The sequence below is a fragment of the Gymnogyps californianus genome, chromosome 1 (genome assembly GCF_018139145.2).
Source record: "Gymnogyps californianus isolate 813 chromosome 1, ASM1813914v2, whole genome shotgun sequence".
NCBI classification, from domain to species: Eukaryota; Metazoa; Chordata; class Aves; order Accipitriformes; family Cathartidae; genus Gymnogyps; species Gymnogyps californianus.
Window position 1 is genome coordinate 29,696,498 of NC_059471.1, and position 22,800 is coordinate 29,719,297.

At 40.9% G+C, this 22,800-nt stretch overlaps 1 protein-coding gene across 4 annotated transcripts in view; it reads right to left on the reverse strand.

Annotated features, from left to right (window-relative positions):
- RNASEH2B (ribonuclease H2 subunit B) overlaps positions 1 to 22,198 on the reverse strand; it is a 43,165-nt gene extending 20,967 nt beyond the window's left edge. For 3 of the 4 annotated variants that reach the window (XM_050899341.1, XM_050899325.1, XM_050899333.1), the window contains exons 1-5: positions 22,126 to 22,189; positions 9,365 to 9,436; positions 6,300 to 6,407; positions 3,944 to 4,020; positions 1,218 to 1,335 (exon numbers count right to left, since the gene is read on the reverse strand). In XM_050899341.1, coding sequence (XP_050755298.1) covers positions 1,218 to 1,335; positions 3,944 to 4,020; positions 6,300 to 6,407; positions 9,365 to 9,436; positions 22,126 to 22,189 — 439 coding nt within the window. Of the gene's footprint in view, positions 1 to 1,217; positions 1,339 to 3,943; positions 4,021 to 6,299; positions 6,408 to 9,364; positions 9,437 to 22,125 lie in introns of all 4 variants that reach the window. The other variant, XM_050899348.1, reaches the window with a different exon arrangement.
- Between the last annotated feature and the right edge of the window lie 602 nt (positions 22,199 to 22,800).

A 22,800-nucleotide genomic window follows, 5' to 3' on the forward strand; every position in this document is an offset into this window, starting at 1 on the left:
ACTTAAATTTGTGCATCTAAATATTTCACGAAAAACTCACAGCCTGCCCCCATTGATGTTCTACACAGCAATAAAGAGGTCTGTTGTTTTACTTCTTAGCAGGGTTTTCATTCTTCCATCACCTTTCCTTAGCCACTTCCCAACTATCTGTAGATCACCTAAATATTTCTTCTTATATATACACCAACGACAAGGGCGGAGTGCTTCATGAAAGCAAATTCCTAATATTTCTGGCTTTTAATCTGTGTACCTCAACTCCTTGGAGGAGCTCTACATGCATAAGGGTCAGACAGCTTAGTTGTTTTGCACTTGGTGGTAGATTCCAAGTTCTCAGACTCCTGTACCTCCCTGCTGTAGCTCTCCATCTGCGTGTAGGTAAATCTCCATTCACTATCAGGAAGTCAGCAAGTATAAGGAGAATGCTCTTTAAAGGACTGAATATAAAAACTGAGGTATTGCACCTTTTGCAGGTCTGCCAAGCTGCAAAAATTATGTAATGCTCCTTCCTCTTCCCTAGAAAGCATATATTGCCCTCAAATAAAATAACAGCCCCCACACCAAAGGGAATTCTGGGCAAAGGTTGAGGAAACTATGTACAGAATCGATACTTTGCTAATTTTTTCCATTTAGGTTTTCTCTCTCATACACTTACGCATCCCAATCAAGTTTTCTATTTAAAAAAAATTAAGTCTTTGAACTTAAACCCACAACACTAAATTATGCAAAGCTAGAAAACTTGTGGTCTCCCTTCTCAGCAGCATATTCTCTCTTCTCCAGGTTTTTCCCACTTATTGTTTAAATGCTTTGCAACAAAGGGAGCAAAAAAGCCAAATGGACAATGGTTAACTTCTTCCACACCAGACCATCCTACACTAAATAAAGAATTTAGAGACTTTCATCAAAAGGCAAAGAAAGTTCACAACACATACAATAATGTCAAGAAGCCAGCTCTGATCAGTTTATCATTTTTATGACACCTAGCAACAAGACTGCACAAGTATTTTAGAGTTACAGCAGACAATCTGAGATCCACACATTACTATTCACAATACTGCAATGACGACTTCTAAGCCTAAGCTTCTGGTTTAAAGTACAGCTTCGTCCAGCACCTCGGGTGTTTGGCAGAGCAAAAACCAATATTTAAATCTATCTTGTAATGAAGTGACACTAACAAATCCAGTCTTTTTTTTGCCCCCCCCCCCGCCCCTTTTTTTCACCTTTTTCTTCTGTTACTTGCTGTATGTACTGTTTAACATCTGCGCACTTCAGCAGCAATGGGCAGCTAGGGTACTCTGAGTCTAGCACAACTTGATCGAGTGGCTGGAACTTTCCTTGCTGCTGAAAATACATCAAAGGGATTATAAAAGCATTATTATAATGTTCAGACACATATACACACTACACATATATAGAAATATATATGCATGCAATGGCCATAGCTTTAAAATAAAGGATTTAAAGAAGATCGTATTTTGAATGGTAACACCCGACACATTCAGAAACTAATTACAAAGCAAGCTATAAATATTTATTTCAAACCAGTAAATACCTGCAAAATTCTGAACTCTTCAATTACTGCACTTAAAAGACCAAATTTAAAACAACATGGGGAGAAACTAATGTGAACTACAGCAGGATTTTTTGGAAGATGACATAAGACACAGTAGTCAGTGTGTGCCAATAGTGTTTTAGACCAAAACCTGTTGGATTAAACCCAGTGTCATAACTTCCATTCAAATTTTGGTTTTCCTTCCATAAAGATAAATCTCAACGGAGCAGGGCAGCTTCTGGAACACAGTATTAACCTTTCACCTCTGCAAAGTCAATTCCAGTTTGGCCAGAGTATGTACATAAAGTGATTCTGGCACAACTTAAATAGCCCCACAAATGACAGAACCATCAAACAAATTTTGCTGTTGCCAAACAATGCATAATCATTCAGCACGGTTTGGCACAACTGGCAGCCCTCCCTTTGGAAAGATCCTTTAGCGCATCAGTACAAAGAATCAGTGAGCTCTCCATCCTTAGAGACTGCATGGTCTCAGGAGCCAAAGCTGAAGTCATTATACCGGTCTGCATGAAAAAAACCCACTTGGGTATACTGCTCTCATTATTAATTAATCCTCTTGCTAGTCAGTCAGAAGCTTAATAAAAGTAACCATCCGCTGTTAAATCACAATAAAAGCAAGCAAAAAAACCCCAACAACAACAACAAACCAGAAAGGATTTAAAGTTTTTTTCTCCTGAAAAAGAAAAGGCACAATAATAATGGCAAAAAGAAGGTTATGAGATGCAGAAATAAAGCTGCAATAAACTGTTTCCTATAGATAACTTACCTGCACAAACCTGCTTGTGTCCCAAAGCAAGACAGCTTTTTACGTTGTGCAGGGGCACAGAGCCTAAGCCAAGAAAGCCTGCTGGATAGGAGATGGCTCTGCTCAGAAGACACATTAAGCAACCCTGCATAACACTATCAAAACCAAAGGATGGTGCAAAGGATGATTTTAAGATACCCAGTGGGTACCTTGATACTCATTAGTTCAAGCCAGAAGTGATTGTGTTGCATTCAAGCTGGCCTTGCACGAGGTATCTGCAACACAATCCTCAAGATTTCCCTTTACTGAAGAATACGCTGACTTTGGCAGGGCACTGCAGGATGCATTTGCCCTGATTTAGGACCCAGAACAGTTCTATGCATTTATCCAGTATCATGCCTGGCCTAGAAAATCAGAAAACCTAGAAAACAATGTGCTGAGAAAGTAAAGGGCAGTACACGACTCTTCCCATGCACAGAAACAGCAGCAGTAGTTGACCTTTACTCAGGCTACCTCAACACTCTACCACACAGACAGAGGAGATTTACTGTTTCCCTAATTTAAGTTTGGTATAAAGCTTTCAAAGGGATGCTGAATTCAAACAGAGCACAGTGCCTAGAGAAGGAGCTAAGCTATTCCTTGTGAAATGACTTCTTCTGATGGGCCACCCTGAAGCAGGAACAGACCACAGAAATACAGAATAAATTTGCACACCCTATACCATAAATAATTTAAAAATAATTAGAAAACAACAGGTTACTACTACAAACGTGTAGTAGGACTTTATTTCTTCACCATACAAAAATTGTTCTGCATTCTCCACTTGCAATCTAAAGCAGAAAATAGCAAGCAACCTTATAGGAAATGCTCTTAGAGCAAAAACTCTTAGGATGCATAAAGTAAATTATTGCCTCCATAAAACAAAAAACAAGGATCAACACTTACATTTTATTTTATGCCCTTTTTTCCACAGGCAGATTATAAACAATAAATCAATAACTTTGCCTATGCCTTTTGATATACTTCAAAAATTTAAGCGAGGTTTTGCCACACCCATCATAAATCAATTAAGCCATTTATTACTTATCCAACTTTTGGATACTTGATCATCCCATTGCTGTTCTATGATACAGCATATCTACAAATACTGCTTCTAAAAAGGCAATGTTTCCTTTCAAGTTCAAACTGCCACAGAAATGTTCCTTCTACCTCCCCGTAGCATCCAAATTCCTCTTTCTTTTTCCCTTCTTTCCCAACATGACTCAACTACTGATGCCTCAAAAAGGGCACTAGTTTGTTTTACTCTGATGACATCTCATCATTTTAAATTCAATAGTTCTGGGATAGGCTCTCACAAAAGGACAAAAGAGATTCTCTGCTTCTCTTAAAAAGCAGGTGATTAGAGTTTGTTGAGATTACAAGCTGACTCCTGGAATATACTTTACTGACCAAAAAACTTAATGCAAATAAATATACTTCTAGGGTGGATATCTCTGCTTTAAATGCAAATTAAATTTCCATTATTATGGAAGCCTCTCTTTGTAAAATTAACATAACTTCTGCAGAAAATGAAGTCAGAAATAACATTTTCTCCTGAGAATTCCAGTGAAAAAATAAAGCAGGCTTACCTCCTTGTCTGCCTTTATGAGGTAGTAAAGTATCAGAAATAAGGGGTCCATTGGTGTAACAAACAGCAGGCGCCCATCTAAGTGACAGATATGTAAAAATAAGCTTAGTACCAAGAGGCACAATATATTGACCTTTGGTATTTTTAGGATGTTTTTCAGGAGTGTGGGCAAGAAGAGGAGAATTTTTTTTTTCAGTAAGTATCCCAATATTTTAATAAAATGGGCAGGAAATTAGTATTTGTGATTTAATATTAAAAATACAAAGAGAACTCAATTCTCAACCCTGCCAAACCAAAGCACAAGCTCCACTGCAGGTCTGCTGGCTTCAAGCACTCTTAGTTTTGCCTTTTTCTGGACTGTATTAAAAACAGCAAAATTGAAGCTGCCCTCTATTGGCAGATTGGGGTGTAACAGAAACTTGTTTTGGGATACCAGATATATCCAGTATACTCCACCTCAAACACTGGGCAAGGCAACACTGTGCTGGCAGAAGAGGTAGGCAGGGCAAGAAAGAATTTCAAGAGCTAGTTAAGTTACAGCTGCCTATCATCTGTTAGGGGAGAATCTGCATGCAGTCTCCCAACAGAACAAAATAAACTTAAACAGATCAGAAAATATGTCTCAGTATACTGCATTCAAAGTTACACACAAAGGAAGAACTTGGTCTCCCATTGAAATAGACACCTCTGCCCATCTGGAGCTCATTGCAGGACAATGGCTTAGTCAGGCTTTTTGTATAATTGTAGATAATTGGAAACAATGTAACATCAAGGAAATTCACTAACGAGACCCAATAATTGATGACAATTTGACATTAATTAGCAAACCAAAAGCAAATAAATGTAATTTTTTTTTTGTTTTAAATCACATGATTAAGATAATTAAAGAAAAGGAAATCCTATTGCAATGGCCCTAAAACTAACAAAAGATGGCAAAGCAAGCATCAGGACTGCTTACAAACATGAAAGCTTTGATAATAAAACTGGAGGAAAAAAAACACTAGCCACTTTCTCAAAGCTTCCATTTAAATGCTTTCCACTGTACCTCCAGGAAGAGGTATTTTTATTTGTTCTAAAGAGTTCAGACTCGCTATAGGTGTATAAAGACCTCTGCCCTTCTCTGCAGATAACAAGATAATTTGCTTTAACTGCAAACATACAGCTTTTTTGTGTTCTTCTTCCCCTGACCGTTTCAGAGATGCAGCAGCCCTAACATTCAGGAACAATTTTTCCCCCTGTATCTTTTAAAGAAAATTGAGGTGATGATTCCTTAAGGCAACTGTTTCCCAAGGGCCAAAATAGAGGTTAGAAAGGGAGGGGGAGAATACAACGTGGACATAATTGGGAGCAGGGAGCAGACCCAGTCTTTTGGCTCACCCCCAGATGGAGCAAGGAAAAGCTCACAGACATACTGCTTGCATTGCTATACGCACCTGCAGAGGATGTTTAAAAGTTAACACACGCTTTGGGATATTACCATTAAAGAAGGCATATGTCTGGTGGGGTTGCTTTTATTTATTACTATAAATGGTCTTTTTTCTAGTTAATATATGTATAACTAGAATAACTAGTTATATATATATAACTATATATAACTATTACATAAATAAATATATCTTCATCTCCTGAATTAATACTTATTGCTTGGTCTATGGGCATGCTGGCAGAGAAACACTACTCCAATGACATCTTTACTGATAAAGGATTGTTAAAGTTGTCACAAGCAGTTACATAAGTTTCCTCCTCATTTTCAGAAAGGCAAGCTAGGATCAGAGAATGACTGGGATGGTATAGACAAGCTCACTTCAGACAAAACACTGAAACGGCACCTTCAGACAGCAGGCCTATCCTGAGATCCCAGCACTCACACAGAGGACTACAGAGGTAATTAAAAGAAAGCAAGACCATACATTCCAACGCTTGGAGCTCTAACACACTGCTCTGCTTAGCCAGCTAAGGCCTTCCAGCCCTTTTTCCCTCCCGTAGGATAACACATATTTTACTTACACTGAGGACTTGCTGGTCTGATTGACAAGGCAAGCTAAGTATTTTATGGCACTTCAGTTTAAATACAATTGAATGACTTCCCCCCCCCCCCCCCCCCCCCCCCCCTTCCTCAAAGACAAATGAACATCTGTCTAATTGAGGCTGCCAAAGGCAGCCTTTTAAAGAGAGATCACAAAGCCCCCAGCCCTGGTTAAATCCAGATGGCAAATGAGTGTGTTAGAAGGTGGGGATGTGATGCAGCATGCCTCAAACAACTAGGAAAAACACCTGTAAATTTACTAGAAGGGAGAGGGAAGGTCTGTGTATGAACATTAGTTACAGTTGGGGAAAGTATACGTTATATTACTCACCTTGTTGAACAGTCTGACCTATAAACCAGGAACGATACTCCTCATGAAAAGCTTTTACTTCAAACAGCTGCTGTGCACCACTATTGAATAAGTAAAGGGTTGCTTCCCCTGTTGAAAAGAAATCTGGTTTGTGTTTGTAAGCTTTCACAAAAATCAAAAGAATACCCAGTACGTCTGAAGAATGTGTCTTATATACATACAGACACACAAACATACACACATTCTACATAAACTCACTACAAAGAAAGCTCAGACAAAGAAAACTATTATATACAGATGTTCATTTACCAGCTCTATAAACCAAACTGAATTTGAATCAATAAATAAGATGTGTGAATAGTTCATCTTACAACACAAAGCCTTTGATCCAAACCCAAATCAAAATCACTCAAGAAATCAGCTTTTATCTGTACTGAAGGGGGAAGGTGGAAAACAAGAAAATTCCCTCTCCTTCCATCATGTTTGTCTCCAAGATATCAGACTCTGGGTTAGGGGAACAAAAGTCTCAAACCTTCAAGTGACAATTTGAAATATTTTTTTTTTTGTGCATCAAAGTGGACTGCCGATGACTCAGTATGGGCAGACAAATAAGGTGAACAAGGAAGCTAAAAGAAGTTGCTTCGAAGTGCCCATCAGAACCTTGATAGTTTGGAAAGGAAAAGGAAAGCTTTATTTTCAGCCAGTCCATAGCACAGCTCTGCCATTTCACATTAGTACTGGGTTATAATGAAAGCGTTACGAGTATGTTGCAAACAGGATTGGCATTTTCCATATCTAAACCAGGAATTTGCCAGAACGACAGAAGAGGCCACTGAAATTTGGTCAGCTGAGTCTGTTGGCTGGACTGGTCCGGTGTTGGTTATCAATCCATCTTCAAGAGGCAAGAGCAACTACAACATGGCAGTCCTGCTCAAAACACATAAATTGCAAAGCTGCACTGACTTGCAGACCATGGGCTGGCTCAAAAAAGTCTCAGTGTGACCCTGCAAGCTGACGTCAGCACTGCCGTTCTCAGTCTGCAGAGATCCCTAGGTGCGGAGGGAGGTCAGCTAAAATGGGCAGACACATCTCTTCCCAAAAATGACTGATGATGTATTTTTCCCCCTTTATCCAAAAGGCTGACCAGATGTTTAACCTCACCTAAGGATATAGTTTCAGTTCTCTGATAATTTTTCTTTTGGGGAGGGGAGGAGAGGAGTGAAGAATAGATATAAGGGTCAGCAGAGGTTTCAATCATTACCTCAACAAGGGTCTACACCATAGTTTGATCAGTGCCAGACATCAAACTACCCACAGAAGTGCTCACTGAACGACTTCAGATTCCTACCAGTGAGCATGCTAGCCATATGCGGTGGTGAGCTACGAAATCTTGGGAAAGGGACCATTCCTATTGCCTAACTCCAGCTCCTTAATTTATTTGCTTATGTTAAAAGGACAGTCACCACAGGTTCCCAACAGTGTCGTTAGACAGAAACTCTAGGGGATGGAGAGAGAACCTAGGCAGCTTTGCTCATAACTTTACCACTTCAATTAGTTGCTTAAGTCTTGTGGTATGCTTATTTTCCTTCTTTTAGTTTAGCAATTTGAAAAATGCTTCTTGTGGTACTTCTGAATTGCAGGCTGAACCCTAGTTTGTCATCTTTGTAACGGACAGAAATTTTGTCCTTTTTACCTGTCTATAAAAAGGACCATGCACACTTTTATTTAATACAGTGGTTAGCATGAATTCTACAGTGTGCTGAGTCCTTCAGCGCGTATTTATACAATATCCAGCATCAACAATTCATCTGTTAGACCCAAACGTAAGGAAAAAACATTAATAGCGTGTTCTATTCTCAGTCCTTCCATTTTCAGACCCTATACTTATAATAGGCTACATAACTGAAAGTTTATGCAGGTCTATAAATAAGCTCCTGTAAACTCTAAAGGAACACACCCAGCCAATCATTGTACTTTAGGTCTTCCCCAGAAACCTTTCCCAAGATCTCTGATTCTACAAGGTAAACAGATCTCTTCTTTCACAGAGAAAATCAAATTAATATCTACACTTTTAAAAACATAACAAATTAGAAAGCCAATATAACACAGCAGGTGGAAAATATCCGTGGCTATGTACTCCCACTGTAAATCTGAGCAATCAAAATATAAGTATCATGATGAGTAAGTCATTTTGCATTCTGTATCTATTGTTTTTAATTATTTTCCTCTTTCAAGAACAAGTAGCAGTTACTATATTGTGACATTAAAATGTACCTGAAGACTTTAGTTACAAACATATATGAGCAGTGAATTTCAAAACAAAAACATACCACTTAATTCTATAGAAAACAAACAAGCTTATGAAAAGAAAAAAACCCAGCATGAAACGTGTTTTTCAAACAAAATATGTTAACCCTAACAAAGGCTTTACTGCAAGTTTCTGTTGCAGTATCTCATACTCCAATTATTACATCACTCATATAATAATAACAAATCCTTGACAAAAAGAACAGTCTGACTAGAAGAAAGTACTGTGGGATGGTGGTGTCATTATATTGCCTGCATTTGCTGGTCTTTCCAATGTATTTTGAATTCAAAGTGCCTCATCATCTACAAATGAGAAAAGAGACACCACCACTTGGACCAAAGAAAGAAGAAAATTAGATTTAAAAATGAGAAGACTCAAAAAGCTTGGTAAGTATAACTGAATCACTTCTAACTCTGACTATTTATTTTATAGCATAAGATGAATGCTATGAAGCCTAAATTTGGATTAAAAAAAAGCCCGGGCTCAACACCCAACCCTGTAAGCTCCCCAAAACTAATGCACTTAAAAACAGAACTTAAGTTACACCTCTTTTTTGTGCTGCCAGTATTCCTGATGAATAAACAGTTCAACCAATTAAAATTATAAAAGAAATCCTAAATGTTTGCACAGTATTAACTATCTGGCATCACCAGCAGTATCTTTGGCACATAAGACTTACTCTATCATCATTATTTCAGCTTGCAAAATATGAATCTTTTGATGGTGGAGGGAATCAACCAGACCATTAACAGGCTCATGTCACAATTCCAAAACTTGCCTGTGCTTGGATTGCGCAGTTTTGTAAACAAAGGTTCGCTGTCAGCTGTCTTAGGGGGGTCAGTAGCAGCCTCTGTAGGGGGAGAGGAAAAAGTTATGAACTTGTAAATTGAGAAGTATTTCACATTCTGCCATGCTTCTCCAAGACATTCAGAATTAATTGGATTGACACTTTTTGAAAACTCACGTATTTTCTGCCTAGAAGTTATATGCCTCAGCCCAAATTCACCCTACCTGATCAAGGCACCTAAATTATGATTCCAGACTTCCTGGCACTCTCTATTTGCCACAGGAAAGATATGCACCTGGGGATGATTTAGATTTTGAAAACCACTTTTTGCCTCAGGCAAGAGAGCTCCCAAGTTTGACATCTCAGTTAAGTGAGATGAACTGATATGTTGCCCTGATTAGTCACAAAGACAATGAGAATGCTTTGGTAAGTTAGGCCAAGCACAGTGTGGACATTAAAAAGTTAAAAGTGCAAAAGGTAAAATATTTGTGGGAACAAATAGTGGTCCTCTAAAGCTTTCAGGAAGTCAGATTATGCAGGAATACAGGGCAGGAATTGAGGGCAGGAATTGTCTGAGTGGTTGTTACTTCCGTGAAAAATATGCACACTTGTTTATCTGTTATGTATAATCCTGAAAAACAGAGTGCATTTAATTCCCCCCACAGGAAAAAGAAGCTGAGAGAATACAGCACCTCTGGCTTAAGCCTCTGACAGTTGTTCTCTTTTCTGTGTCTTTAAGCAAAAAAAGACAAAAAGCAGAGCCACAAAAGTACAATTTCTCTGTGAAATTAAAAAAAAAAAATTAGAAAGGAAACAGCTCCCACAAGGATGCTGATTCAAGTCTGAAAAAAATCTATAAGGATCCCCAGTTAATTATATTCTATCCAAGTTCTCTTTGTAGGGAAAGTCTAACTTACGTTTATGAAAACAACTTCCCACATCCGAGTGAAGAGCAACATGACAGCATCATCTTTCTTAGCTTGCACACTGCCAGTTCTGTCCCAATTCCTTTCATATAGGCATTCATCAAAGCAAGGAAAATTACTAAAGCATTTCACATACATAACCAGTATCCAGACCCCAGAGAATGGACTGACAGGGATCAGGCTGACGTTTGCGTTATAGTGCTGCTAAGGAAAGCAGAGAGGAGCAGCAGAGGCGGGCTGCACAGCTATTCACAAGGGAGGCTGCTGAAAGGAACAGAAGTGCTACATCGTCCTTCCCCTTTCAGTAGCATCCAAGAGGTTTGTGGAGAGGGAGACAGCACAGTTCTTGTCTATGGAAAACAGGGAAGTACGAACCTCATCTACAACCAGAAATAGCTGTCCTCCACTCTGGCTGAAAGCCTATCCCCAACATATCCAGAAAGGACAGGTAGACTTCTCACAGGCTGTTCACTGGCACCTCAGTGCCAAAAGTGGCAAAAAAAGCCCCCCCAAATAACCCTCATCTTTCACATCCACTGCTGGTTATTCAGTTGTGTCACAAACAGAAATTGCCCAGATAAAGACATAAGCAGGGCTTAAAAAGCAAGTGCGTTTTGTGATAAAGTGTTGGAGTATAATAGTTCTCAGAGTGGTTCGGAGGATTTACAGTCATTTTCTTCCCCTGAATTTTTAGCTGAGTCTTCAGGTGGCTTGAAAAAGTGCTTTAAAAAGTTTCAATATAAGTTGAGGGGTTTTAATGGAAAAAGTCCATATTTGCTAACCAGACCTGCTTCATATGCTGATACATAAACACACACGGTTGTCAAGCTACATTTGCCCTGGCAAAGGCGAACTTCAAATTTCTAGAGCTGTGTATATTTCAATTCTTGACCACAGTTTAACATTAGTGTATTTTCTGTTACTTTTTAAAACACTACAGTGATTAATGACAGTGAAAGAAACACACTGCATGTGTTTACTTTGATGTGTTTCACATGAACATGTTAAAATATACACATTAAATGTGAGTTTCAAAATTTAAAACAAAAAGCAAAACAAAAAAAACCCCACAGGAACTTTAAGCGCTCACTTGCTCTGCTTTCTTCATGCATAGATTTATGAACACTGGGAATGAGTCCAGCTGAGCCCTAAGTTGCATCTTGTATAACGTGAACAATTAAGTAGACAATCCTTCCTAATGTAGCTGTTTTTAATGAAGTTCACATCTTTATTTAGTTGATACGTTCTTTTCCTAACCTTCTAGTAACACACTGAATTTATCCATCCCCACTAAGCCTGGGAGACACCTGCAGCATAACAAACCCAAGTGACACAGTGTCCCACCTCTTCCTCATCAATCCTCTGCCTTCCCAACCCAGATAACGGTCCTCCATCACTAAGGCCTGCCCCATGCTATCCCAGGCTCAGCACCCTCTGCTCTGCCCCTTTGTATACGCAGCCTGGTTCTGCAGCTGCCTTGGCTCAGCCAGTAGCTCTTCCCCATGTGAAGAGAAGCACAGCTCTGCCCATTTAGTTCTTTGGTCCTCCCCAAGCTCTGTGGGGTTCATCACTGCACAGAGGACAGCAGTGATCATACCCTAATGAACAGTCTGAGTTGCAGCCTTCAGTCCCAGTATCTCGTGCTCATGGGATCAGAGTGTACGTCACATTCTCCACACAGCTGCCACAGAAGATGGTTTACCAGAAGGGACACGCATATGCGCACACACGCAAGAAGAAGGGAAGGAGTGGGCAAAGGCAAAAGTGGTTTCTTTGAGGTTTTTTTACCTTCAGTTTCCTCAAAATGTAGGCAATACCCCACTCCATTTCCAGGGGCACCTGAAGTATATTGTTGTTACAAATTGGCTGTACTAGATGTCAAGTTGGCAGATAAAAAGAGGCAATTGGGAGAATGCCTGCTTGGAAAACTGGATGTAGTATTAACGTGGCCTTAAGGGTGAAGAAGGCCCTATATATCCGAATTTAAACACTTCATGACTAGGAAAATGCTGAGCAAGGGATTTTTGATGTTAGGTGTCCAAACCTAACTTGTGTGTGTTCTGGCCTTTAGCCAGGAAAGGTAACTGGATTTCTTTAATGATGTCATTACATTTATCAGTTCTTGTATTTGGGTAAGGATCTCTTATAGCTAAATAAATAAAGACTTCTTAAAAAGCAGTACTGTAGCAATTTTCTAGCAAAACTAAGAGTGAAACTAGGTTTGGGTTTGGGGGTTTTTTTTGAGTTTTAAGACACATCCAGATAAGAAATTATCTTACAGAAAACAAGCAGACAAAAGGGACATTACAGGAAGAGCTTTTTTGTTAAATCCTAAAGGAAAACATCAGATGATTGCTACTACGCTTACTACAACAGTTTCCATAGCTCAGCCCTGAGAAACTTGTTCATCTACAAGAATAACAAGTGAGAGAGGTAAGACCTTTCTGACTGAATATTATACTCACTACCAACTGTCTTGCAGCTGTAAGCTGCAGGTAACACACAGTCAGTACAGGTCAGCTTACTAACAGATGTGCCAGTACAGCATGCTATTCTCCTAGGACAACATTCACTACAAGGACACAAAAAAACGATACAAGGGTACAGAGGGGCTCAATTAATCCTGTCCCAAAGAGGCATCTCAATTAGCAAGCCACTCTCTAAATTGCCAGGGAAGACAGATGACAGGCACGTCATGGAGGCAGCTGAACTGACCTAAATCCACCTGTATCATCCCCTGCAAGTACATGCCTCTGTCTCCATTGAGCTTACAGACACCTCCAGTAACGCAGAATGAATCCGGACGCAGTACTGCTACAGCTATACCAGAGGAGGGAGTTCTGAGGTAAGCACAATGCAGGACAATTAAATGCTAACACTGGGCTGGTAAGTATGTCTATTTTGCTTAAGTTATAGTCTACTGTTCATTCACTATTAACCAAATCACACAAAGTCCATCAAAAAATGTGGGTGATATATCCATCAGTTGTACTGGAGTCTACAGACAGAACCTCAGAATCCTGAAGCTGAGCGAAAGAGACTATAAAATCTTAAACAAAGCTTTCCATTACAGAAAAGGAGAAAAGCCTATCGTATTTCATGGAGGTCAGACATACAACCAGGCAAATTCTATAAAATATATAAACAGAACAAAGTGAAAATGAACCAGCTGTCAAAGGACTTCTGGCAATAATTTCTTCCACAATGGATAGATATGAGGCACTAATGAATCTGGCCATTAAAAAAAAAGTGTTAGCTGGTACAGCAACATGAATAAATTGGAAAAGAACATAAAACTCCCACTAAGATCTATGAAACTGTTATGGATGATGCAAGGTCTATTCACCTTTTTTTTTTTTAAATTTGCTTATAGAATACTATATATAACAGACTAATATCAAGTTATATGGAATTCCCATGCAAAAAGCTGCCAACCAAGCAAGCAAAAAGGCTGTAAATATCTGTCAATTGCGTAAGAGGAAAAAAACCCTCTGAGAGCACAAATTTCCCTACCACCATCACCCTGCAAAAAAACAGGATTATTTAAAAGTCTGGAAATATAAAGTTAAGATTTCATTTAAAAACAGATATTAAACCATACGTCACCTACACAAGTCTTTTCCATTCCCTTCTTAACTTCTAACCATGCACGAAAGGTGTGTCAGATGGAGACATTATGATGGAGCCCATTAAATGGACATTTTATGAACGACTTTAAACTATGTAGCCTAAGGGCACAGATACGTTAGATCTAACAATCATTTTATTTATGTTCTTTTTAGAATCAGTCAACCCTGAAGTAAACGGTTTTAATTCAGTGCCTGTGTCCTCTGTCCTGCAGCGTGCCCTGGAAAAAGCCGTGAAAATTAATTAATAAATCCAGCACTTCGTATCACCCAAACTTTTGACAATTTTTATAAGTTACAAGGTAATTAACTATTAGCATAATGAATGAATTCAGGTATGCACAGACTGAGGATACAGTTTCATGAATGGCTTCAGACGACCAAAGATCACAGGCCATTGAAAAGTGCAGTCCTGAGGTCCCCACCTCTGCTCCCTCCCTGTTGCGCATCTCTGCTGCTTTCTTTCCATCAAAACTAGCAAGCTCGTGGCCACACAACAAGTCGGCTCAGTTCACTGATCCAGCTGAGAAATAACCAGTCACAAAAAAGAAGTATTAATTTTCACCCAGATCAGTAAGCTAGTCTCGCTCACCATATGGTTACACGATCACCGGAACAAAGGGACAGAACCCATGGCAGGAGCAGATGGCATAGAATATAACCTACTCTATATGTGACACTGGAGTCTTTGACCAGCATAAGCTAATTGGAAAACTAGATTGTATGTGACTTGACAGAGGTGGGAAAGCAAGAGATGAGCCACAAGACTACATTGTTGCTTCCTTGGCTCACAATACTCTCAGGGAAGTACTAAATGGCACACAGCTCGATTTACCTCTGCAAACAGCCTCTTTTGCAGGTGCTTACATGTAAGGTATGGCTTTGCACTTGCACACACCCGATTTTTGGAAACATCTTCTTAGTTGTTACTCAGTTATGTTAACTTGATGTTACCTCACCACCTTACTCTCTCCTTGACCATACATAGTACTAGCTTCAGTGAGGGGACTTTTGCCATGCCTGCTGTAAAAGACAGAATGGTTATCAGTTTGGTAATCACAGCATTTATTATTTGGTGCCCTAAGGAAATAGTGTTTAATGTGACATAATTTACACCCCTTACACCTCTTTCCGGCTCCCACTTCACCTGAAAAATCCTACAATAAAACTCAATGATATCTAAAAATGGCACTGTTTTCTATCTTGAGCAAAACTTCACATGGAAATGCTACTAGACGGTTTGAGTGGTCTGTTGCTCCAGCACACAGCTATGCAATACAGCTAAATATTAAGACTTCTGCCTGAAAGCATCTTTTGGCTTCCCCTTATGCTGGCACAGTTCACTTCTTAGGCCAAAAAAACCATGTTCATGGACTCACTGGCAGCAATGGACAGTACTAATTAATCCATTACTGAAACCTAGATGCTAGGCAGATCATGCAGGGGTTTGAGCTGAATGAAGGAGAGGTCAATCTTGAGAAGTTCAAGAACAGGTTATCACTTGAAAGGATAAAAACTTCTGACTTCCCTTCTCAATATTTATAGGGTCAACACTGGTGCAGCTGTATTACTGGCTGAATCAGCCCTATTCCCATGTGCAGAGAGGCCTAAGTTGGCATAAGTTGGTCTCTTCCAAGCCAGATGGCAGAAAGCAGAAGTAGGAGATGGTGTTACACATTAAAACATCTCTTTTCAGTTATTTTATTTGCTATGCTTCCTTCTGGCTCCTTAGCTTGCCAGTTATATCTGCTTTATACACAGCTGAGCTCAGTATGCCTTTTAAGAGATGACATATAAGAAATAGTGCAAATTACCTGCAGGCAAAAGGCTTTGTTCAGGAGATGCAAATGCCAAGTTAGGGGGAGGTGAAGTAAAATATGCCCACAGAGTTCTAACTTCTAAAATAAGCGTTTCACATTCACCTTATTAAAAACATATATAAATATGTGCACTTATTTTACATAATCTTTCTAATGTTTTAAGTCAGCTGTTAAAAAACATACATATTTGTTTATTGTAAACATTATTTCCAAGTTCTTTATCTAAATTATTCTGGAAGTATTAATGTTCAAGTATCCTGCTCAATTTTGACATTACAACTTCTGAATCAAGCTCCCTAACAGCCCAGCAGTGTGGTCTATTTTGTAGCAGATAAATTGAACTGTTTTTTAAATGCTAAATAAAAGCATGTATCAAAGCACTAAGTGCAAGGTGCGAGAATGGAGAAAAAAAAAAAAAACAAAAAAACCTGCCTACTTCAGATTTTAAAGCAAACTACTTTTATGCATTAAGTATTCCACAGCTTCTTTTGCTCTGACATCTTCTCTCAATATGACCCAAAATTTTCAAGTCAAATGCTTCCTCTGTTGTTGCACAGAGACAAAAGTTCCTTAGTCTCATTTGAAAGAATGAAGGATTAATTTAATGTGTGCTGATGCCCTATGGTTTGGCATCACAGTCCATTTATTTCTGCCTCCATCTGACTTTTGGCATATATGAGATTTGTTCAAACAACTTGCCAAGTCTAATGTGAAACTGCTCCTTTTATTTTTAAGTAAGTAATTCCTAAAAATAATAGGATTGTTAAATTTCCCTCCCCCCTTGCAATCCTTCCAGTGCTATTCATGTGGCAGTTCCCACAAAACAATAAAAAAGCTAATCAATTTACTGTTTAAGAAAACAGCAGACTGAAAAAAATGTAGTCAACTAAACTTGTCTAGTTCAGAAAAATAAAGGTTGAAAATAATTTTCAGCTTGTAGCTAACCCCTACTTCTTTTCCTCATACAGACAAACACAGAACAAATTAAATACAGCAGTCTTAACTTTAGGTGTAGAGTGGAACACCAGACTTAGAAAACTGCCTTCAATTCCTGACCTCTCTGCTAAAACCAGTGAAGGATATAAATAGTTCCAGTTCTGACATAACACCTATCCCCGAGAAAGTGTACTGAAAAGAGACTGCCCTTCACACCCACCCTGTCAAGCAGCTAGTGTGATTTTGGTTGCTATTGGTAAGACTAGTTTGAAGCCATTACGTAAGAATGTTTATTTGTTATACAGAGCCCAGCTCAGATCTATGTCATGCATAGCGACTTTATCGCAGTATTTGAGGGTTTTCCAGAGCCCTGCCCTTAGAACCCTACAATTAGGTGGGGTCTCAGTATTATTCCTGTCTAGAAAATAATTTCTAGTTCTTATGATTTTCAGAGAAAACATTAGAAATGGTAGTTCCATGAGCCCAACTCACAAAGCCAAACTTCTCAAAGTAGAAATTTCCTATATGCACATTAAAAAAAAAAACCTCATTGGTTCAGGTAGTAGGATTTTAAAAAAATGTACATGAATACAATAAACACAGACAGAATCTCCTCTACTAAAGCACATCATTAGCAACTTTCTAGCTGTGAGATGGCCAGGTTTTAATCCTCAGGAGCTACTTCTTTTCCCTTGTACCTGTTCAGTAGCTAGACCAATACAACAAGAAGCCTGTATAGGAAGCGCTACGTTCTCAAGGGTAAAGCAGGGCTCGGATACATGGGTAATATAACATCCCTGATTATCCAACTACTACGAGAAATGCAGAAAAGCACAATCTGGAAACTCGGCCACCCACCAATGAAGTCCATGTGAGTCCTTCAGGACTTATTAGCACTTTGGTGTCTCTGTACCATGACTCCTCCAGAACTCCAGATTCGGGAGGTCTGCTTAACCATCGACGTCAACTACCCTGCACAAAGCAAGTTCAGATCCAGATTTCCAGCCAAGCTAATAAAATCCCCTGGAACGTGGAGCACAGCACAGAAACACCCAAGTGGGTCTGCACAGAGCCAGCTTGGGTCCATCAGGACTTACTAGTTCCGACACTGTCTGAAAGCAGCTGCACTGCAAAGCTGGTCCTGGAAATAGGAGAGATGTGTTAACATGGCACAGCACTTGAACTAATAAACTGTTAGTGCTGAGCTGAGTCTGCTCTAGGCCAAATCTGGTGCCTGGATATCCACAGCATAGTTAATCTGCAACCGGAGAAAGTGCGCAAAGAGTTGACTCTATTTCGAGCCCAGCATGCACAGCTCTACCCCTACCCACACGCCCAAGTTTTCTGTCCTCATCATCTCCCTCCATATGACCAATCCCTCCATCTATCCTCTTCCTGTTTGTTCATCATTTTCTCTCTTGATTATTCACATCCATTTCTCAACCTTCCTCTAAATGTCCATGATAAGGCTGCACAATGTATACCAATGGCTTCCAGCCTTTCAGGAGAGATTAACATGGTTACCATCCTCTCCTCATCCTACCTTCTCCACCAGACTAACGCTTCCTAACTCCTCTCCCTGTGACTTCTGGCTTCCCCCTTTGTCCTGCCCTTGCTGTTTCAATCCCTAACATAGGAACAATTATGCTCACAAAAACAAAACAAAATGATGATTGCATTGGCATATTAAATCATCCTGCCTCCATGGAAAAAAATAAGTATCAGCAGAAACACCATCACAAGGGCTCTCACCAGGACAAGGGCAGGCTACCATTTCTAAAGGTAAAATTTGCTACCTCACCTAGAAGTTGCTTACCAGTCAGCCCAGATACAACTGTCTGAGGCTCTCCTTTCCCCTTCCTACTCGGACTTCCCTTGTGTGACTCTCCCATGCCAAACAGCCTGAGTGTCTTGGTGTGGCAAAGGGCTGGTGAGAGCAAAGACTGTCATCAGACTGCTGATAAGAACAGTGAATGAGGAAAGAATGCCACAGGAAAGAATGAGGGTAGGCAAAGACTGACTGAAAGGAACCACAGGGTGACTGGCCTGCTGACTGAACATCAACTCTGCCTCTCAGCTCACGCAACTCTGCTCCCCCTTCCCACCTTCACCCACCTCTATAATCCATGCAAAATACCTGCTGAGCTGTGTGGTTTGTAGCTCTGTCCTGTGATGTGTAGGCATGAGATGGACACTAACGATCAAAGTTTTACAGTACCAGAAATACAATGATAGAGTCTGGCCCTCTAGAACAGTTCAAGAGGGCTGGGATAAAACACGTCATTGGTAAAGCAACCACTCCAACTGCATCACTCCTCTCACCATAATCATGACTTCAACAAAGAACATAGGCAGTTCTACCTGACAGAGGAGATTCCTTGTTTCCAGAACACTGAAATCAATATAAAAATTAAGAAATCAGAAACAAAATTGAAATTTATCTCCTCAGTCATCAAACATGCTCTGAGCAGCAGAGCAACAATTTATTGTCTATGCAATATAACATAGTGTATAAATGTGTACTGAAACAAGGAAATTAGTAATAATTCTATCACCTTCAATACTAAAGCAGACAAGCATACTCTGCTCACTTTCTATGGCAATTAGAAAATGAAATCTGTCTGCTTTTTAGCTGCTGTGTTCCAGATATCAACCCAATGTAGTCAGTTGCTGAAGTCCAAATAAGAAAGAATCTCACTTTTCTCTACATGCGCTTTTAACGCAGTTAAGTGTTTCTATATGTCACATAAGCAGCAAAACCACAGTCAGAGACTTCTGCAAAATCAGACAGATTCTCAGAACGATGTAATAACTAAGGAATCAGAGCAACACATGCATCATTGTTCAGAACTCTAGCCATATCTTTGCTTTGTTCTAGGAAGCTACTGTTAAAACGCTAACAGTCTGAACGACTGAAAAATACGGATACTTAAGAAAGCACGTTTCAGTTCTCATTGTTTTACTTCTATACTTCTGACAGACCTCATTCTTTTTTACACTAAGATATCTAGCCTCTTTGCAGAACTAGTCACCGTCTCCATCTATATAGCAACTTTTAAGATGTCACAATCAAAGCAAGATGAATGGCACATATCCAAGTGGAGATGCTATTAGGTTGTGTAGGATGGTATACATTATTAACCTTACAAGCTGTTCTAGGAGGCAGACTACCCAGGTGAGTAGTTCAAACTAACTTAAGCACTTGCAACTGGGACCTTAGAAAGTGCCTTTATTATAAGAAAAGTTTTGGAGCTTCCTGCATAGCATTAAAACACACCTTGCTCCTTCCTCCCACTATGCACAGGATAATGGCCACAGATACAAGAAGATAAATAGGCTATTTACACCTACTAGCTGTTGGTAGACTTATTAACAAATGGTATTAAACTCACATCCAGAACCAGATCCTGCAATTATTTACAGCAGTCATTTTTATGCATGTATGTAGCATAATGCCATGCGGGTATTACGAAGATAAGGATTGCCATATGAATAAAATTTAACATAGTCAAAGAAAAAGCATTTTTTGTTACAAATCCAACTGCATCCATCTTCATTCGTAAAAGTAATCATGTCTTCCTCCTGCAAATTCTGCTAAACAGCCAATGAAGAACTTCTGAGATCCATTCAACAAAGCAGTTAAGAAATGCAAAACTTTGAAAAGTGATAGACATTAACTTTAAAAATCTCTTTTCCGAAAAAAATGTTAAAACCAAACTAAAATCATCAAATCTATTTCATTTCAGCAGTCCTATTCATATGATTGGCAAGTCTCATCAGCCATGGAGTTCTGAAATTATCAGCCATAGACTTTTTTAAAAATCACTGTGTGCTTTGACGTTCTACTAAGGCTTAATAAACTTTCTTACAGGTCTGGAGTACTATATAAATTTTGTCAGAGCTGTGCTGGCATAATTGGTAATACAAACTGTCTGGCTTCATGAAAGTTACAAGCTCTGGCTCCAATCCTGCAAACACTTACTGAAGAATTTAACTTACTGCACAGAACTGACTACTCATGCATAAGTTAAGCATATTTGTAAATATTTGCACAGTATGGACATCTGTTGGCATAGCTAGTTATCTGATACAAGATTCAGCTTTAAATCCTAGTCTGCAGATAGTCAATATTAAAAAAAGGAATTCCTCACTTATAAATTCCTCTTTCAGGCATCAAGCATGTCAGATACCACAGGGTGGAATTGAAAAGTTAAAACCAGAGGAAGAGAGGAATCAGTGAAATAGTAACAATTGGTTCTGTTTCTCATGTAACTAGAGAAGCCTGGTTTCTTACGGATGCATGTCTCAAGACTGAGCTCCTGCCTTGTTTTCAACCTTTGCTGAGCTAAGCTCTTGCTATACCTTTCCTTCAGTGGTGCCATTTATAGCATTTCTCACATCATCGCAGACATTTTCACACAGCTCATAAAATTACTCCACAGAGCTCCTCCTTTTTATCAGGTTTGGTTGAAATTAACGCTCAATAGTTTTGGGTGGGGTAAGAAATAGGCACAGCACAAAGCTGACCCACAGATAATTGTGGAAGTTGCATTTCCTTAGGAAATCAAACTAAAGAAAGCACTTATGAAATGCCTCCTTCCTCTTAGTGTCTTGGGGTTTGAGCACATCCTGTTTCACTCATCCTCTCTAACACAAAAACCTTGTGTGATCCGTGAATTTAAAAATTTTAAAACCTGATACTAGGCAGAAACAAATGTAAAGGGGGAAAGGTATCTTCCCACTTATTCAGCGCTAAGAGACAGAAACTAAGTCTACACAGTGTTTAAGGCCTTGTGTATATTGCATTTGCAGAACTGCCATGTGGAGGTCTGCTTCGTCAGCCTATAGAGAGGAAGAGCTGAGGAGATCTCACTCTGGCTTAGGACTTATGGTTTCCAATGAGTTTGTTTTAAAGCTGAGGCTTAGGGCACTAAACCGTTTCGTTCAAAAAAATGCAGGAATGGACTAAGGAGACAGGCAAGGTGGGCTGCCAGCAGCACGGAGATGACGGCGAGGCTCCATCAGGGACCTCGGTGACAAGACCTCACTTCTACAGCTCCTCTCCCCAGGGCTCACGACACTGTTTGCAAACCAGGGGCAAGCTGACCTTTGGAAAACCCTAATGACACGCAAAAATAAAACGCAGAGATGCAGTGAGGGAAACAGGGTCCCTGGAGAGGAGAAGAGGGGTACTCTATAGGGCCTTGTGTAAAGGCTGTGTCTCAAAACGTCCTTACCACACCAGGGCTGGGGCAGGTCTCTGGGCTGCTGTGTGCAGCCAGCCCCAGCCCTCGGAAAAAGGCACCCGTCTCCTGCCCGAGCGGCGGCCCAGCCGCGCCGCGATGCGGGCAAGCACCGCCAGGGCCAGTCAGCGGGGCGCAGCGGAGAATGAGAGATCGGCGCTGCGGCAGAGCCTGTCCCACCTCGGAGCCCCGCTGGGTTACCTGGTGCAATGAGCACCCACTGGCCTGGGTGCGCGTCCGCGGGACGCTGCTTCGTGCCGTGCATGCTGCGGACACCCCGGCCGCCGCCCGCGCTCCCGCCGCCGCTCCCGCCGCCGCCGCAACATGGCGGGCGGGGCGGGGCCGCACAAGGCTGGAGGAGAGGCGGGAAGAGGCGCCGCGCGCTACTGCCCGCCCGGCGGCCGCGCGCCGCGCAGCCCCGCGCGTGGCGGCAGGACGGTGCCACCCCGCGGGTGGGAGAGGGGGGCGCGCGGCAGCAGGGCACTGAGATGGCTGGGCCGCGCTGCCACTTCTCCTGTGCCCCCCTCCCACGCGGAGAGAATGGTACAAGCCATTGCGGGCGGGACAGAGAGCGGCAAAGCCTCTCATCTCCCCCGACCCCGCCAGCGCCGTGCGGGCTGTTGGGCGGGAAGCGGAGGGGCGGCAGGCAGGCAGGCAGGGCCGCGGAACCCCTCTCCCCCCCTCTCCCCGCCTCTCCCCGCTCTCGGCCCGGGAGCGGACAGGCAGTAGGGCTACTTTCCCCCTCACACCCTGAGGGCTGGCAGGCAGGCAGGCAAAGGCTTCCTTTTAACCCTGTCCCATCGCAGGCTGGGAGGTGACCGTTTTGCAGGGGTCTGTGGCAGACGCTTGGGCGGCCATAGCTGAGCAGTGCCTGCC